At 35.3% G+C, this 19,686-nt stretch overlaps 1 protein-coding gene across 3 annotated transcripts in view; it reads right to left on the reverse strand.

Annotated features, from left to right (window-relative positions):
* LTN1 (listerin E3 ubiquitin protein ligase 1) overlaps positions 1-19,686 on the reverse strand; it is a 31,551-nt gene that overhangs the window by 2,278 nt on the left and 9,587 nt on the right. For all 3 annotated transcript variants that reach the window (XM_087755933.1, XM_087755932.1, XM_087755934.1), the window contains exons 11-28: positions 19,614-19,655; positions 18,401-18,593; positions 15,764-16,003; positions 14,630-14,783; positions 14,228-14,378; positions 13,292-13,493; positions 12,180-12,339; positions 11,902-12,006; positions 11,499-11,641; positions 8,899-9,034; positions 7,831-7,975; positions 5,745-5,958; positions 5,218-5,455; positions 4,239-4,313; positions 3,132-3,318; positions 2,508-2,679; positions 1,133-1,353; positions 427-621 (exon numbers count right to left, since the gene is read on the reverse strand). In XM_087755933.1, the coding sequence (XP_087612059.1) occupies positions 427-621; positions 1,133-1,353; positions 2,508-2,679; positions 3,132-3,318; positions 4,239-4,313; positions 5,218-5,455; positions 5,745-5,958; positions 7,831-7,975; positions 8,899-9,034; positions 11,499-11,641; positions 11,902-12,006; positions 12,180-12,339; positions 13,292-13,493; positions 14,228-14,378; positions 14,630-14,783; positions 15,764-16,003; positions 18,401-18,593; positions 19,614-19,655 (2,973 nt within the window). The remainder of the gene's footprint in view (positions 1-426; positions 622-1,132; positions 1,354-2,507; positions 2,680-3,131; positions 3,319-4,238; positions 4,314-5,217; positions 5,456-5,744; positions 5,959-7,830; positions 7,976-8,898; positions 9,035-11,498; positions 11,642-11,901; positions 12,007-12,179; positions 12,340-13,291; positions 13,494-14,227; positions 14,379-14,629; positions 14,784-15,763; positions 16,004-18,400; positions 18,594-19,613; positions 19,656-19,686) is intronic.

Raw genomic sequence — 19,686 nt, forward strand, 5'->3', positions numbered from 1 at the left:
TCAGTCACTGTTTTGTTTTGTTCTAACCACAGATAATGCAACTTCAGCAACCACCAATCTTTTAGAAAATTTAATGTACTGGGTTTAGGGGTTTTGGGGGGGGGGGGGGGGGGGGTTGGTTGTTTGTTTTTCAAATTATAGTTGAGATGGCATTGCCACATAGGGTAAACACTGGCCCATGTCTTAAGAGATCTAAATATTCAACTTTGGCTATGGATTTAACAGGACTTATTAGGCAGATAATTTTACCTCTCTGTTTCACCATCTGGAGAGAAGCAGACAGTAAGACTGACCAATTCTATCAAGTCCTTTGAGATCTACTGATGACATCCATTATACAGATCTAAATAATATTGTATTACTAGGAATATTTTTCTGTTATCGGGACTCTAAGTTTTCAAAACTACGGGCTTTCTCTAAACTCACCTGATGTGTAAGATATGTGCTTAACTGTAGCATCCAATTGCGCCATTGCTGTACAGCCACGCCAACCCTTTTTCCACTCTCAACTGTTATGGATCCCAGTGGGTAATTTGATGGAAGCTGTATTATTAGTTCAATAAATATATCATCAACTGAATAGGTAGCAATGACTTCCCGTGCCGCAGACCGAGCTTTTACCTGTGAAAAAAACGCACATATTAAAAAACTCCACAGAGAGATATGCACCATCTCTAGCCTTCTTATATATATATATAAAACATAAATATTTTACTACACACACTAAATAATTTTCTTAGACCAGGAAAACACTTTTCTTAAAGAAAATAAAAATCCACTCGTATCTTGGCAAACCAAAAAGAAATTACCAGCCATTTTTCAATCTACTGATTGATTACATTTTTTTAATAAGCCAAAAAGAAGTATATTGACAGCAGTATCTTCCACTTACCTCCTCAACTTCTCCAACATTATAAAACCCATTCTTTTCTATTTTTTTCCAAACAGAATATTAATAAACATTACCTTAATATATCGATACCAAGCTAAATTATGTTTTCATCAGTCATTTAGAACAAAAATGCAATCATATAAAACACTGTAATATAGTCTGGTTCTGCGAAGTAACATTTCTTAAAATGCTTGCAAAAAACTGAAGTAAATCAAAAAAAGGACAAAAAGTCTTACTAACCGTCATGCCATTGAATAACTGTGTGCTAGTCTGAACAGAAGATATTTCCTGTGAAGACAGCACGCTGCTGACATATCTGCTTGTAAATTTATCTACAACATTGAAGACACGTTTCTCACAGCTATTCCACCAAAGCCTGACCATGGCTGGCAAGTCTTTCAATGTTATGTGGTACACAGAGCAGGCCAAGTGCGGAATCTGGGATGACAGGACTCCTGTCCCTGGGAGGGAAAGAAAGGATGTTGAAATACTCTAATGCGTTAGTCACAAAAGTTGGTTCCTCCACACCACATACAAAAATTTTGATACCAACATAACTGCGGTAATCGGAATTTCATGTACATGCTCCTTCTGTATTTGCTACTGTAAGTGCTTGTTTGACTCTCCCTTTCTCCATTAGTCTGGTTTCTTTGTTTCTTAGACTAACACTTCACAACTGGGAATTCATTTGAGATGAATATGAGAATTAATTTCAAGACGAACTCTAAGTGGACTACCAGAAATCAAGAATAATTTTATATTCTAGAAATGACAAAATGCTCACTTTGGAGTGAACAAACAGTAAGATGTTTGGAGCACATTTGAGGTTTGCAGTGCTCTACGGAAGTGCATAAAGAGATAAGGGAAATCTTTCTCTTAGGATGTCAAGTTAGTAATTCTTTCTTACTGTCATCCAGATAGATTGTTCTGCAACATACAGTGATGTTCAAGCAAAAAATTAAGAAATGAAAACTCAGTATCTTTACGTACATCTATACAGGTACATAAAAATAACAGTTTCAATGAAGTAACTTTCAAAACTAATTCTCTTTTTCATGTTTCTCAGCTAAAAAAAACAGTGTATCTTCTCTCATGGTTGATTAACTGAGTCTTCTGAACAGTGTGACAAAAACATCACATAATTTAATGTCTCAGACATCTCAAAAATATATATTAAAATATATTTTAAATTTGTTTTTATTTATGTATTAAAATAGAAGTGAAAAAATAGAAATTCCATTTAGCATAAAAAAATATCTAGAAGCAATGGAGAAGTCCCAGAACAGATCACACATTTGTAGTATTTTGGAGTCTTTGCATATATTCAGGATTCAGATAGCAGCAATGTATTATTTCTGCCCTAAGTGAATAATCTAAGCATTTTATGTTTTGTTTTGGTTTTTTTCTTGATTTTTCTGATAAACATTTCAACTTTGGTTAAGCTTGAAACGGGGAGTGTTAGCCAAAGATTTTTAAACATATGTATGTATTTGTCTGTGTGTGCATCTATTTTATAGGTAAGATATTCTAAATATGTATTTTTAAGCAGGAAAGCATATTTAAACTTCAGCAATATCAAAACTCTCTCAAATGCACAAATACAATTTTTACTAACCTTTGACATCTAAATGAAGCTCTTCAGTAAAGAAAGTTTTTGTGTCCTTATTTGGAACTTCTAAAGTTGGCCCAGAAAAGACAGGGTTTTCAGGCATAAGCCTGAACAAGTGATAAAGCAGTTTATTCAAGCTTTTAGTTCTTCTAAGGTATTGTGAGTAGAGAACTCGCAGCTGAGAGTGTTAAACAAACAAAAAACACACACACAAAATGCAGATGAGACTTAACAAATATAGCTTACTCTGTAAATAATACAAATATGTTACTGTAGGGAGGAAAAGCAACATTGTGATTCAGAACAAGTGTTTAGAAGAATGACTTAGTTCTCTCCACCATTTTGAATGATTAGAAAATGATAAAATGTAGTAAGCTTGTTTGAAAATGCCAGAAAGAATCATCTATTAATGAATCTTAATTCTTTATTACTCTAATATTGCAATCCTTAACTACTGCAGTGCAGAAATCTAAGTCTATCGATGCTTTCAGAATTCCACTAATTCCACAAAAAACAGAGGTAGGAAGATACATAATTAAAAGAATAAAAAGGCTGGATGAAACTTCAAGATTCAAACCAAATAAGCACATTAAGAAAATGAGCTCAAAGGAAAAGACTCTGAAAATATACCTGAGAAGAAGCTGCTTTGAAGAAAGCTAATGTTAACTTCCAAGTGAGAAGATATCCTAGAACAAGGCAGAACTCATCGCTCAGGGGCTGAATAACTGCAAATTCTCCAACCGGAATGCACTCCAGGATGTTTTCTAGCAAGAGTTCTTGAGTGGCCAGGACAGACATAAGAGCTGCTGGAGGTGATCTATGGAAAAATGTTATCAGGCATAGTAAACACAGATCTCAAGCAGAGCATTAACTGAATTTATATTCACAGCTTTCCTAGAAACCTGTTAATAAAGCCAGGTATGCACATAAAAAGGGGCCTTTTATTACAGGAAAATACTCTTTCAGATTCACACATTAGTGCTAGATTTTAAGATTATTTTTTTTTTCCTGAAATGGACAGTCGGTGTTTTTACCTCTTGCAAGATGAATATACACTGAATGTTGATGCCTTAATCTGAAAGTGGTCTATGGCTGAGCTGATTTAACCTACATCACAGACAGCTGGTTTGCTTGCTTTCTTTGTCAAGTCACACCAACAAAGGAGCAACCGAACACCGGATCTCCTAATCACCGAACGTGTTGGGTTTGGGCTTTGGCATTGGATTAAAAAGCCTTTTACAGCTCCATAGTAAAAAAAGGTATTAACCATTGGGCTGAGGTAGTTTTGTTTGGTTTTTGTTTTTTTTTTAAAATCAGTTACCGTATTCTCTCTTCAAACTGTTGACTTTATCAGATTCAAGCTGTATAAAACACCCAGGCCAATTTTGGAGGTTCAAGAAACTGAAGTTAGTTGTGCGGCTAGATACATTCTGAATACAGCAGTCCAGTAAAAGTCTGTCAAGCTTTTACAATATAGAGCATATACGTTGCACTTACTTTAGTAACCGTACCTAGAAAACAACTGCAAATATTGTTGCCAGTTTTAGCACAAAGGCAGACTTAACCAATTATATTGAATATTTTCAATATTTGTGAACCTATTGTCATAGCGATGTCACTTTTTTTTCTTTTAACATCTCCTGAAAGACAACTACTCTGCTACAAATCTCAACTCTTGTAACACATTTTAAAGATATGGAAAACAGTTGTAAAAAAACATGATGAAAAAATACACACAATGCTGATTCCTCCTCTTCATCACCATAAGATTTGAGATCTTCATCATCAAATTTAGGCAATTCAGGCATTAATCTATAGAAATATGGAAAGGAAATCAGATTTAATTTTAACTATTTTAACATATGTGATGCATAGGTTCTTTGTTTATCAGTGTCAACATTAATGATAATGGCAATTATTCCTTAATAACAACACAGAATCTTTAAGAGACATGTCACCATTGCAAAGTTGGTTCCTGATTGACAGCCAACGAGCAGGTAGCTTTGCTCGGTTCTTTTCCAGACCTTTTACACTTCCTGAGTCATGCTAAAATAAACTTCTCTATCTCAGAATAAAGCTGTTGCAACTTTATGCCTCAGTATAAGTGAAAGATAATGGTAGCTTCTTATGCTTAAGCCATCTGTCTCGCAATATGCATTTTGAGCAGTCGAATGCACATGCTATTTTTCAAATTCTGTATTCTCTGTTTTGGTATTAGAGATACCCAAAAAGTTCACAAGAATACTACACATTCTTATTCACTTTCTTAATTTTCTTATCTAAACTAGTGAAAATAAAAAGGTCACACTATTTAATGATAGTGTCAGACCCAGATTAAACCTGGGATATTTCAGTTTACATTTTAGGATTCACTGAGTGTTAAAGTAGGGGCTAAAAATAAATAGCTTTATAGTTATGATACTAATATCTATGTAACTATGGTACAGAAAATAAAACTATCTTCAAGTACTGCAGTAAAATTTCTCAGTATATATTTAGTCTACTTTTACAATTAAGTTTAGCATTCATAGCTTTACATAATGTCCTCCGATACAGAACACAAATTTCCCAGTTATGGATTTTCTCCCATAATGGAACATGACTTTGCTAAACACATCTGTTAAGTGCATGTTCTACAGCACATTTTAAAAAAAAAAAAAAAAAAAAAAAAAAGAGGGAGGGAAGTGAGGGAAGTAAGAAATTTGTTGATTCTTACTTATACAACATGTGGTAGACACATATCTGTACAGGTCTAGCCCGGAAAAGCAACAATGGAGATAACGTATTTAGTAGAGTCTGGAGTTTATCTGGAAGATTTGTTTTCTGGCCTGCAACAAACTTCGCTGGCAGTTTATGGTTTAACAACTGGTCCTTCGAGATGTACGTTAGAGCTTCACCCAAAGACGTTAACACAGAGTTCTGAAAGGAGCCTTCAGATGCATTTTTGGTTTCTCCTATTTAAAACAGAGAAAGACAAGCTGTGATACAGAACATATGGATGATATCATAAACAAGCATTACTAGAAACAATTCAGACTCTTGCTTATCAGAATCCATCTAATCTTAAAAGTCACAATGTTAAGTGCAATTACTTTACTAATTAGCATATGTGTGTTCAAAAAAGTGAGTTTTTATAAGCTATGTTGACATAATATTCCTATAAATTCAAAAATGCGGCCCATCAAGTTCTATTTCAGAATACCCTGACAGGTACCACTATTACCCTCCTTGCCATATACTTGCCTGTGACTTTTACCAACAAAGGTAACAGCAAATTGTGAATTCCTTCAGAAAAGAATTCTTTCCATTCACTGATCAAGTTCACAGGAAGGTTTTCAGTAGTTTCAGGAGCTGCAGCTTCAAAGTAAGCACTAAGGGCAGATGCCAAGTCACAACTGACACAAGCAAAAATCCGCACAAGCGGGACATGATAAAGCAAATGGTTTTCACTTGTTGTCTAGGAGGAAAAAAAAAAAAAAAAAAAAAAAGGATGATTTCTTAACTATAAATTTGCTTTAAAAAACCTGTTTCACATTCCCTGTCTACACCAGAAAGTGTAATTTCAAAGAAGACTCAATTGCAAAGACCATTTTAAAATTATTTGGGGGAAAAAAGAAAAAAGTTTAAAAATATAATCTGAATTTTAGTAAGACTTGCTGAAAATTATTTCCAAGTCTCATCCACATTTAGAATCCTGGATTGCTTCCTTTATATGACCTTCTTTATAATGACAGCAAGAAACTGCCACCACATGGATTCGAATAGAAATGTACACAGCTGTAGCTTATCTGGAGCACTTGTGCAGCCAAGTGAGCCAAAACCAGTATGTGAAGTGCTTTCACTTTTCTCTCCCAAACACAAAAGCCATACCAATATCATGCTTGTATTTCCAAATTGTAGAAGGAAATTGGCAATACACTATTGTAAACTGGAAAGTATTGAAGTGGCAATCAGGAGAATATTTCCTCACCCCCAACGTAGCTCCTTTTTATTTTTATTCTTACTGGTTTCCCCAAAAAAGGAATATCATTAAATAATAAAAATATTCCCAAGCATTTAATCTATGCAACAAGTTTTTCATACAAGTTTGCTGTTTGTTTGTTTGGTTTTTTTTTTTAAATAAAAAAAAAAAATACAGTTTTGAGGGAAACCAGCATAGGCAAGATTAATCCCGAGACCAAGAAAGGCTACATGGAAGTTTCCAGCCTGCCCTTATAAGTGTGTAGTGACAAAGGGTGATATAATTATATAAAAAAAAAAAAGCTAGAGGGTGAGAGATTCTTCATCTTTATTTGATTAATAAAGAAGTAGTCAGCTGTTCACTCTGACCCGTTTTCTAACAGCATTTTCTAACAGCATTAGAATATAATTTTGATATTTCATGTGATCATTTAGCTATTGAAATGAAGATACTGCTTTTCATTCAGTTAATTTTTATATGTCATGTTAGACTTTGGTCTTAAAGGGATATTATTTTTCAACATACAGACCCACAGCAGACACATTTCAAAATTATTCTTCAATTACCAATGCCATTACTAAACATCGTATTACTTCAAGGGGGAGGTAATTTCATCTCCGTATACAAAAAGAAACAGAAGATACAGTATTGCTTGTGCTTTTAAGCCACACGTGACCTTTGTCAAAGTTCAATGAAAAAAGGATTTTGTGCAATTCTTTTTACCATTGTGTCAAATATTCGATAAGTTGAGATAACTATGTGCCTGCCATATCCAGAGAATAACCTAAAAAGTTAAGTACATTAAAACTGGAGATGGAACATTAGCACTCATGTGGTAGGTAAAGTTTATTTTCTTAGTTCCGTATTTCGATTGAGACGCTTTTTAAAATAAGTTATCTTTGAAGTGCTGAGTACCCAGCTGTTAATATTGATCATTACTCTAAAGTACTAGAAAGTTAACACACACATTAGACGAAACAAAGTTAAAATTGTTAAGACCATTGTTTTCTAAACTCTAAGTAAGAACTGTTAGGAGCACTCTGATTTCCATTCCGTGTGGCAATCCTCATGCATCTTTGTTCAATTTAATTGCTATGTGGCATAGCTTCTACAATGTTTTACTGTGTCATCCTGATACCCAACTTTCCACTTTGTAAATAGATAGGTGAACTTTTAACATACCGCTTTCAAAGACAAAGGATGAAATGTCGATCAGACAGCCCAGTAAGATTATAAAAATTCAGTTATTTCATAGTCTGTTTTTTTAAAACCCCCTCCCCTGCATCAGTCCAGTAGGTTCAGAGGGCATCAGGAGGATCCTGTTAAAAGCTGCAACGCAATGGTTAGTAATAGCCTCTTTCATATTACCTCTAACCAAGCCAGCATGGAGCACATGATAAAGTCCCATTCGTTATCAGCCAAAGGAGCTGTGGAATACTTCAGCAACAAGGGAAGGTAACGGATCATCTCTATGTTGAAACCAAGCAACTGAGCACTTGCTTCTTTCAGATTGCTGCAATAAAAATACAACTAAAGCTTACATATCTTCATGTTGCAGACACGAGTATTTATATTCTTGCCTTCACTCCCCTCAGGACAAGTTAGTCTTGTACTAGGCTCTGCCCTGTGTGCTTTTGATACTCTGTCTTTCAAAGTTAGAATACTACATTAGCTGCCAAGTCTAAATAAGTCACTCATCAGGTACAAAATAGTATATCAGAGTTACTTGCTCATTTGCATGTTATACAGATTCCTAAAACTGTACAATTTAAATATTCACTCAAGTAATATACTTACATAAACTATGAAATTTAGCGATTTTAACTAAATCAATGCAAGAAAAATAATCATTTAAGTTATTAATTTTAAAAAAGAAAATATAAGCCTTCAAGTTTCCAAATAGTGTACATTATTTCAAGACTTTCTTGCCTGAATTTTTCTCACTCTATTCAAGACAAATGAACCTCAGTATATTTTCACTCCTTGCTGGAAGCTTTCCAAGTTACATTTTCAGGTCCAGAATTTTAAAAAACAGACACCTAAGTTTGGTATCCAAGTTTTCTTTCTGCTACCTAAATAAGCGAGCAGAATTTGGAACTAAATATCCAGCAACACCTACAAAAGTTGGTCAGTTCTGTATGCTTTTGAAAACAGTTGACATCTAGGTGCATTAAAAAAGCTCCTAGTTTCCCAGCCTTCAACCACCCCGGTAATTTTCTTCAGTATGAGTTATTAGATACTTAAAGACAGGTATATTAAACTGAGTGAATACAGTTCTACAAAAGTTTACATATGTAATATTAGAGCACTGGATGGTGGTTGTAACTTACAAATTGATTTTGTTGATTTTGTTTGAGTTAATAACCACTCTGTATTTTTAAACTCTTGTTTTAGAAAAAAAAAAAAAAAGTCAAACTATCTCAAAGTTGCACCCACCAGCTAAAGAGAAAGCTGTCCTCATTATCATTTTTCCAAGACATTATGATTTTTAGTATTCCAGGTAGTAGGTGATCACAATCAATACTTCTATCATTCAAGCAAGAGTTCAAAATGGAAAGACACCCAAATGCTCCTGTAATGTAATAAAAGTATCATACTCAATAGGTCTTAATTATCAAGACAAAAAAAACATTAGAATGTGTGTCAATTGACTGGATCATTTTATTTGAACTTAAAATTAATATCATAAGATAGTTTGGCTAATACCTAAGCTTTCTTCTTTGAACAATTAATCCAGAGATGCCATTGTTAATTCAAAAATACTATATCCAACACAAACTTAAAGAAACAAAACCAAAAAAAACCCCTCAAACCAACCAAAACCTCCTATAAGATTAATTGTTGGTTTATGCAATTAACAAAAAGGAAAAATACCTGCTAAGATTTAAATCTATTTGTGCTACTAAAAATGTAGTATGCTAAGCAATAATTTGGACAGATAATTAAGTAAATGTAACTGTGAGTTGTGAATTCCAATATTATTGTAAGAGTGTTAATTTTTACTTTCGGAGTGAAATACCACCGTTGCATTAGTACTGTTCTCCATTTTTAAGGAAAACTGCATGTATCTAGATTTCTTGGAGAACAAGAACATTTCTTACAAGCATGATGACAAAGAACTGAGTCAATCAAGGTACCATTTATGCACAGCAAAAACAAACAAAGAAAAAAACCCACTTCACTTAAGCACCAGTGCAATGATTTACAAGAACTTTACCAGCACGTCCCTGATCTGAAAAAAAATTAGAAGTTGAATGGTAAGCCCACAACCTACATCACGCTTAATGGGAAAATTTGGGTATATATTGTCTGCTCAGGAATCCCTAGGAAAACGAGAAGCAGCAGAAAGGAAAACGCAGACCAGTGTTACAAACAAGAACACTCCACAACAGGGGAAGAGTGAGGATTCTTTTTCCCATTTCTGTTTAAAGTTTCACAGCCACGTTTGGTTGGTTCACCAGTTCACTCAGAAAGCCAGGAAAGCTTAACTAAGTCCGAAGAGTAAGAGTTAGGGAAAGTACCACAGTAGAAAGACTCAAGATTCCTCTCAATTGCTACATGACACTAACACTGGAAATTTTCACACTTTGAGGCCATCCATTTAAAGAACTCATCTGAAAACCTGAGGACACTGCCACAGGACAGATGTCCACAGTTTAAAGTCACCAAAGATAATTTTTTCAATTTAAGTAAGCACAGTCCTGTTAGAAAATACAAAATCAACTTTCAAGTTTTTATATAGACTGATCAATAACAGTATGTACAAGAAAGCACAAAAGCAGTACTGAGAAAGAAGAGAAAGTTCTTTTAAACAACATCTAATTCAAACCTGTAGAATGACTATGTGTGAGCATTTCCAAAGAATCTCCTTGAAAAGCAACGAGTTTGTGAAAATATAAAGGTTTTCTAAAGGATATTCAAAGCAGTATTATAACACACCTCAATCACCTCTAAGTAATTTTTCAAAAGCTGCTGAAAGTGTACGTACAGCACACTATACCCCATGCACTGGAAAAACTACTCAAAAATTATACACAAACAGTGAAAGGGTTCTTGCTAAAGCATCTAAATACAATCATGACACTACCAGTTGTCCTGGTTTCAGCTGGGATAGAGTTAATTTTCTTCCTAGTAGCTGGTATAGTGCTGTGTTTTGGATTTAGTATGAGAATAATGTTGATAACACCCTGATGTTTTAGTTGTTGCTAAGTAGTGCTTACACTAGCCAAGGACTTTTCAGCTTCCCACGCTCGGCCCGGTGCACAAGAAGCTGGGAGGGGGCACAGCCAGGACAGCTGACCCAGACTGGCCAAAGGGCTATTCCATACTGTATGGCATCATGCTCAGTATATAAACTGGAGGAGTTGGCCAGAGGGGCAGTGATCACTGCTCAGGGATGAGCTGGGCATCGGTAAGCAGATGGTGAGCAACTGTATAGTGTATCACTTGCTTTTTATATTACTATTGTATTATTATATTATTATTACTACTACTATTACTACTATTCTATTTTATTTTAGTCCAATTATTAAGCTGTTCTTATCTCAGCCCACCTGTTTTCTCACTTTTACCTTTCCAATTCTCTCCCCCACACCACTGGGGTGGGGGGGAGTGAGCGAGTGGCTGTGTGGTGCTTAGTTGCTGGCTGGGGTTAAACCATGGCACCAGTTGACAACGGTAATATTTTTGCATGCTGTGTAAAGCCTGAATGACTAACTGAAAACTTTGATATTTACAGATGTGTTTAAATCAGACAGACCAAACAAGAAGTACAGCAATATCAGCATTCTTTTAACAATATCAGCCTAAATCCTTTAGTTTTAATTTTGTACCAGGCAGTATAGCTTGTACTTCCTTAGTAAGGCAGAAAACTACTACACCAAGCAGTCTAGAAGAAATAGGCAAACTGAGAAGACATTTCTTTCTAGGAAAAACAATATTATTATAGTTAACACGTTTTATCTAAAACCAAACATTATTGCAAAGCAATGTTCTTAAATTCTAATGAAGTGGACTGAGGTTAAGAACATACTCACCATCAGTGCTGGAAAGCTCTGTCTGTGTGCAAGTCATAAGTTTGGCCACACAGTGGAAGACAAGTTCTTTCTTTTCTTCCTCAATTAAAAAAGGTGATAGACACTGAAGAGTATGCAATCTGCCCTCTGTTAATGGCAGAAACCTATTCATACGAGCAAAACATCAAGAATGAAACAAACCCGAAAATTTAACTAGTAAACAAAATGCCAATTGGTTAATAGCGATCTAATATCCTATGATGTAACGAATCCCACACACTAAACCGAGTCTCAGTCCCATATACCATACACATATATCACCAAATTTTCAGTCTTCAGTTGTTTTTCATCAGAATCAGTATCATTTAACATTATCAACATTTGCAACAAACTCAAAAGATTATAGGCAGCAGTATTAAGGTACCCTTCTGTTGTCTTAAAAAGCTGTTTCATCTCACAGGATACAGTGTTTTCTGCATGAATCACTTTAGCCATGGTTAAGGACCAGAGTCGTCCATGTTCCTCTGATCTTCAAAGAAGAAGAAAGATCCTGGTTAATATATAGAGATGCACAGTTCACAACAGCAGCATTTGGATGAAGTTTGGATCAATACACATAAGGAAATATGGTGGCACTTAATACTCTATACAATGCAAAATATGAAGAGAGAGTTAAGGGTTGGTTTTCTTGTTCTTACATACCTATCAAATATTGTTTGCTGAAGGCTAGCTGTATTACTAAGTGTACTGAACTTCTCATATGTGATGTGCATTTCTTCTAACATATGAAGATATTCCACAAGCAGATAAGGAGGATTCTCCAATTCTTCAATCCACTGTAATGAGTACAACAGCTCTGCAACTAAATAAACAAAGGTTGCTGTTTACAAACAACTGCTGAATATATTCAGTGTGTAAGCAAGAAGTTTCAGGTCAAGGTTATGTTGCATTCTGCTGGTCTTTTTAAGTATGTTTTTAATGCATTAAAAGGATGACATTTACATGCAATCTCAGGTGCTTCAGAGCATGAACTGGATATTTGCCATTGCATCATAAAATACAAGAGAAGAAAAGGCTACATTAGTCTATTCTAGATGTTCAAGAAATTTTAAAGCAAATCAAGTGTGAGAAGAACTAACTCCTCTCTATTCTCTTTCTTTTTTTTTTTCTAAATATATATATTTCTCGCAGACAAGGCAATTAAGATATAAGTCCAGAAAAAAACCAAACAAATTTGATGCTAATAGTTAGCATGTGGTTTCTTCATTAGCTTACAAAAACCCACACTGAACAATTACACTTCTCACCATGGTGAGACTTTTGGAGATAGAATTGTTAATTTGATAATGCTGGCTCTAATTTGAGCATTCTATAAATAAAAAGAAACAAGATTCCACCTGGTGGAATTAAGAAAAATTGCTGCCTCAAAATATCTTTACATTACGGCTAAACACTCAGGGCATTTGTCTGATGGCATGGATACAGTTCCTATTGCCCACTCGTGCCAATGAACCATGTGTTTTGGCAATGAACAACTCTGAAGTTCATCATAAATTCAAACTTCTCCAAATTCAAAGTTCTGTTGAAATAGTATGTATACAATCACAAAAGGTCCTAGAAATATAAACACTATGCTTGTGCATACTTATACTTTTAAAGGAGAACGAAAGAAAAAAAAAAAAACACAAAAGGTAAAAGGATGATTTCTCATACCTATATGCCAAACTTTAACTATTACTTTCTAATTATCAATTAAGGTTAATTCACAGCTACTACAAAATCAAATTCCTTTAAGTTTTACCTTTGTAACTTACTTATATTGTCAATTTTCTTTCTTTCAGCATCATCATTTCCATGGCCTATACCATTTTCCAATACAAGTAGCACCATTTTGCTTAATAAGGCTGAAGTACACAGATGGCCTGGAATTTTAGTTATGCCACACAGCCTGACACATGGTCCCAAAGGTTCACAATTCATACTAAGCCTTCCTTCCAAAAGAGGTTTGTGCATCCACTGTAGTATGTGCATAAAAAAGAGTATGAACAAATAATTGACATTTTAATGATGCATAGAAGAGCTATGATCTGTTTAACCTTGAAAATTCAGAATTATTAAAAAATAACCATGAAAGATACAAATTAACACCAAAAGCACAATGGTGAGGATGCCCCACTCCAGCATATTAAAAAAACCTAAATGTACAGCAGTAACTTGAAACTGCATTGCTGCCTCAGAAATAAATATGTATCTTTAGAACTCTACATATCTTACAAGAAATACTAGGGTTACTGAAGACTGATGTTTGGACAGGAAATTCATGTCCTTCCCCACTCTCCACTCTATGTACGTCAGCATTTTGTTCATGGTCAGCACATCATGTTCCTCTGCAGATACTGGCGTCTTTCACAAAATGAATCTTACAAAAGAATTAACTTAAAGGTAAGAACATCTTCATGATGTATATTCTGTCAGACAAAATTCCTGAATTGTAAAGTAAGTTGCTGGTGTTCCATGCAGAAAAGGGTAATTTCACAGATTTTTAATTTTCTTCAGTAGTACTGGATGGGGCCGTGAACATACAGATTTTGTCTGTTGTCATGGACAGAGACTGAAAAGAACCTTTACACAGACATACACGTATTTGTAACTGCAGTGCTATGTCAAAATAAAGAATCCTTATCACTCTAGAGGACAGAGACTTGAGGTAAGATTGACTACCACATGCAAGACCATCATCATTTTCATACCTCAGTGGATAGAGACTCGTGCAATTTCCCCCACTCAGTTTTGTTTGGCGTGACATGCTCAACATAAGCTCCCACAAGATATCCAGACTGTCCGTCAGCTTCCATAAGCTTAGACAACAAATCACTAACTGCAGAGATCAAAACCTGAAGGCTGAGAAAAGGAGAAAACACTGCAAGGAAGTTTGGCACCACCCAGTAAAAACAAGCTGCTTTATTTTACATTGATACAATGCTATACCAACAACTTTTTAAGTTATGCTCTATGCCGCAGTTCTCACCTCTGACAGGCTGAAAAAACTCTCAGTAACACAGATGCCAATTAAATAAAGAATAGCATACAACTGATCTTAGCTTGTTCTGGAGAACAACATATTGTGAAATGGACATGTACATCACAATTACCTTTTAGCATCCAAAGAGGAAGACTGAATTTGATTCTTGACCCACAGTGCAGATTTATGCAAAAAGGTACTCTGTTTCTGCATACTCCGAAGTTGACGCACAAGTGAATTTACACCAGACATCCAAGTGTGTTTTAATTTACATACAAGTAAATCTATTGTAGAGAAAAGAAAAACACAACAAACAGGCAAGCAAAACCACCATGAGCACATAAACTCAAATTACAGCCTACAGCATACAGCAACAATCATGTGTCTAAAGGTCCTAGAGCAGGAAAGAATTATCTTTTCTATGTGGTTACAGGCAATAACTATCAAGGGCAAATATACAGGGTTCTTGTAGAGCAATTTTAAATTAACTCTGACACACAAGTAATATTTCGTTTGAGAATAAGAGTGGTGGTCCTGTTTTCTACTACAATATGTTCATATGGTCTTCAAAACAGTCGACCTTTTTAAAATACTGAAATACTGAACATTCACAACATCAATACTCATTTGCAAAGCAGCACTGGTTTTCAGGTTAGAAGTGAAGCAGGACAACACTACAGCAACACTGCAACATTTCCTCCTTTGTGTCTATGTCAGTAAATGCATACACCAATTTATCACTCAAATTCTGCATTCACAGACTATAAATCAGGATCTCAGTCTGAAAATGAGGCACTGGTGGAGAGAGAAATGGGTCACAATTTGTCAGAGCAACTTGACCAATATAAATTGTTTCAGAATAAACTTATGTATCTTTAATGAAGTGATTGCACACATTTTTTCATAGGAACCTCACATTGCAGAATGAACAAAAGAAAATGGTTAATCTTTGTACTTCATAGACCTTAAATAACTCATGTAACACTCCAGAAAGTGTGGAATATCACAGCCTCAGAGATAGCTGAAGCACAGGGATACTAACATGAAAAAAGTTTAAAATCCTTGTAAAGATGTATAGGACTTGATATTTAGTAGTAACTACTGTCATTGTAAATTAAAGCACAAATTTTCATTTCAGTTACAGCTGCAAGCCTGTGTCTGTGAACTCAATATTCTATTATATACTTGAATCTGTTTCATGAAAAAGAAGAATTTAGATGTAATCAACTACAAAAGTTTGGCTGAAGTTATTTTTCCAAATTACCTGTTAAGTGCGTAGCATCCTGCCTCTGAGCACACAACTGGAAGATGGTGAGCAGCAAGTCTTCTGAGGACGGCATCAGTAAACACCCCTTAACTGAGCTGAAAAAGCTTGAGGCTACATCGCAGATGAAAGATACTGATGGTCCAGTATTTCCAGCTTCAGAAAGATCTTTAGCTTTAGACAGAGCTGCTTGAAGTTTATCAACAATGCTTTCAACAAAAGTTTCACCAATCAAAGATTCTATTGGGGAGAGCAAAAGGACAGCATGCTTTGGTTACTTGATAAACATGATAATTCAAAGGCATCATATTAATATGTCCTGATTTGTTTTTTTATTTACTGATTTTGAACGCAAAATAAAGTGCAAAGTAGTTTCGGTCTAATGTATACCTAAACTCTCTTTCTTATTCCACAGTCATCTAGGATCACCTAGCCAAAGTTTCACATTGCCAAGTACCCTTTCCCTAAACCAGCTGGAGCAGCTTAGACAAAAGATATATAAAAGAGAGCAAGTGCAGAGTGATCCCTTCCCCTTTTATGCCTTCCTAGCTCCTGGTAATCAATTGTGAGCCGGAGATCACACCTGGACCATTGCACATAATTAACCCAATCAGACCAATCTTCCATGAATCTGCTTAGTCTCTTTCTCACTGGATTGAAGTAGGCTAATCCCACTTGTCCTCAAACTCCACAGTATCCTGTGGCAATGAGTTCCACTATTTAATTATGAACTGTATGAAGACATATACTTTTCTCTTTCCTCAAGCCTGATATCTAAACATCTGTAAGCAACCTCAGACTCCTCCATTTAAAGAAACAAAGAAAAATTTCTTCCTATTTGCTTTTTCCATACAAATTATGATTTTATGGGTCTTTACCACAACCCCATCCCCACTCACTTTCATTGCAAGCTGAAAAATTCTAGTCTGTTTTATTGCTTCTACAAGCAGAGGCCACTGCATTTCCCTAACCACCCCTATCGTCTTTCTTTGGGCACACACTAATTCTATCACACCTTTTTTCAAAAGCATATAGGTGAACCAGAATATTGCAGTGACCAAAACTACAGGCAGTATTCAAGATATTGACATGCCAATGCTATAATAATTTTCATTTGTCTTCTGTTCTTTACACAGCAGCTCCTAATAACCTGTATTCCTTTTTCACTGCTGAGCACCAACCTGCCACATACCAGGAACCACCACAATGACTGAAGATCTGTTTTCTGAGTTTTAACAGCTCAGAGTCTACCATTGAACACGTACAGTTACAATTGTGTTCTTCCCATGTATACTTTTGATACTTATTGGTTTTCAGATTAATTTGTAATTATACTAGTTAATCATTCAGTATCACAACACACTGCTACAGCTCCCTGAAGTTTCAGTTCTGATTACTCTCAAGTATCATCCTTTCAGTATTTATCCTTTTTCCCCTTTAATTCCTATCATCTGATAGGTTACTGATCCATGAAGGGCCCTCCCATTTACTCTGTGACAGTTTCCCTTGAGAAAGTTGGATGAGAGATCTCATCAAAAATCTTTTTGAAAGCCCACATACTCTATTTTGGCCTAAATCACTAAGTCCGGAAGAACCATAGTTCCTGAAGGTCTCTTAAACCTCATCCGATGTGCATTAAAAACAGGTCAAACAGCACCCAGCACAAAATGAATACCTGAGCTCAGCAATACCTCCAGCTCTAGAGCAAAAAAGCAAAGTCACTGGATAATCAGCCCTAGGACACCACTGATTCAACAAAGCAAGTTTGTTGAACTCTCTCTGCAGAGAGGGAACAGGTTTTCCTGATGCTCCTCTACATCAAAAGTTCCAGTAACAGAAATAACAATCTCACAAGACCTTCAGGATGTGCTATCTACGAACACCCACTGCAGTCAACTTGCGTGCATCTTTGAAACCTGAAAGCACCACAAATGTGCCCAGCATTCAGACAAACTGAAGTATGTTACCTCAGGGATCAAAGCAAATGCTGAGTTTAACAAAACACAAACGACAAGTTTACATGGAAAACATCAAGGAAATTGAGCTCCACTAGAAGTCTATATCACAGATACCACAAAACGCAAGGAAGAAATTAAATCAGATGTTATTAATAAAAAAGATTACATACACAGCATAAGTGCACATGCACAGTTTTTAAAATACATAAATCTAACTGAAAGTGGCTCAAAGCAACTCAAAGGTCCTGTACCAACACACACATGGGTCCATAACCACTGATTTTTGATATTCTAGTTCTGAAGATAAATTTCAGATAGTATGGTTTAAAAATTAATATTATTTTACAGCACATCAGCTAATAAATCAAACTTACCTAAAATTTCCTTGAGTCTTCCAGACTCACAAATCTGAATCTGTTCTTTAACCACTGACTGTCTGTGTCTAGCAACACAGACAAAAAAAATTGCAATGTCACTGCTGCAAGTTAGTGTTTACGAAATTAAACTGGACATGGTTAATTAAACTGGACATGGTAAAAAACAAACACACAAAAAAACCCAGAAGAAAACCTAATGTTACAAATTAAGTATTCTGAAGATCTCAAATTCCTTTCAACCTTCTACAAAGCATAAGGGCAGTATTTACACTTCACAAACTCCAAGCAATAAATATGCTTACCATTTTTGATGTGCTGCGACAACACTAAGCTCAGGAGAGTCCACCTTTCTGAAGAAGATGATTCTGATGAGGCTGCTGTAGGTTTTAAACCCAGGTGACACAGATCATCTGCCAGCATTACAAGTCTTTCTCCAAGTGTATCTCCTTTCAGCCAGTCAGAGACTAAGGAAAGTTTTGTTGTGCTTGAGCATGCCTGAATCACAAGAAAATAATTCTAATAAACTTTTGAGGGTATTAACTTTTATTAGTAACTAAGCATAAGATTAATATGTCAAACCTGCACACACAGAGTGGGAATCATATCATCTGCCATAAACAGTAAGTCTTTAGGTGTTTACACCCGCAACAATCCCACCCCCCAGCTTTCTTTTTAGTCAGAGACAGCAAGTTATGGCTAGGTCAGACCTCTGTTTTAGAGTGAAACAAGTCACCTTCTGAAAGCTCTTTTTCCTTTTCTCCAACTATAGAGCCCAGGGAATGCCTACACTGGAGTTAGAAAGATAACTTTTGGATGACCAGGTTGGCTGAAATTAAATCTATTTACAACATAAAATCTATTTACAGCATCTGAACTTCTCTAAAAAGAAATGGAAGGTCACAAATCAGAAAAATATTATTTTGGTGATAAGCCATTTTAAGTTGATTCCTAAAATACACAGTATCTGTGAGGAACAATATTATGGTCAACGCACTGGATTGTAAATCAAGTGCTATGAGTTCTTGTCCAAAAATTTGTAATACACTTCACATTTCATCCCAGGCAATCACTTAAATGTCAGTCTCTCAATATCCCATGTGAAAAAATGGTATACTATCTTTTGATTGTAAGCACGATGTAAGGGCGATGATACAAATGATCATTTAAATTATTGGTCTAATACCCAACTCCATTCTCTCTAGCTTAGAAGGGATGATGAGAAACAAATCAGGAAACCCCCTGGCTCAAAGAGCAAACTAACCAAAAATAGAAGGGACAAAGATGTTTTTGTTTCAGTATCATCACTTGATTTCTAAGACTGTCCTCACATTTAAACGCAGTTCAAATAAACAACACTCAAACTATTACTACAAGATTTTCAAACTATGGAAATTATCACTACTTAAATGAAAAAAAAAAAAAAAGTCATTCAAACATATGTAACTGTCAAAGCTAACACCAGGGAAATATTCAAAACTATGTGGAACAAGAACAAAAAAAAGTCTTAAGAGGTACCTTTTGAATTATCTGGAGATAAATAATCCATTTCAGATCCATCTGAAAAGAAAAACAAAATTCCACAATATTT

The sequence above is a fragment of the Nipponia nippon genome, unplaced genomic scaffold, assembly GCF_047370975.1.
Source record: "Nipponia nippon isolate SJK-2023a ecotype South Korea unplaced genomic scaffold, ASM4737097v1 scaffold_2, whole genome shotgun sequence".
Taxonomy (NCBI): domain Eukaryota; kingdom Metazoa; phylum Chordata; class Aves; order Pelecaniformes; family Threskiornithidae; genus Nipponia; species Nipponia nippon.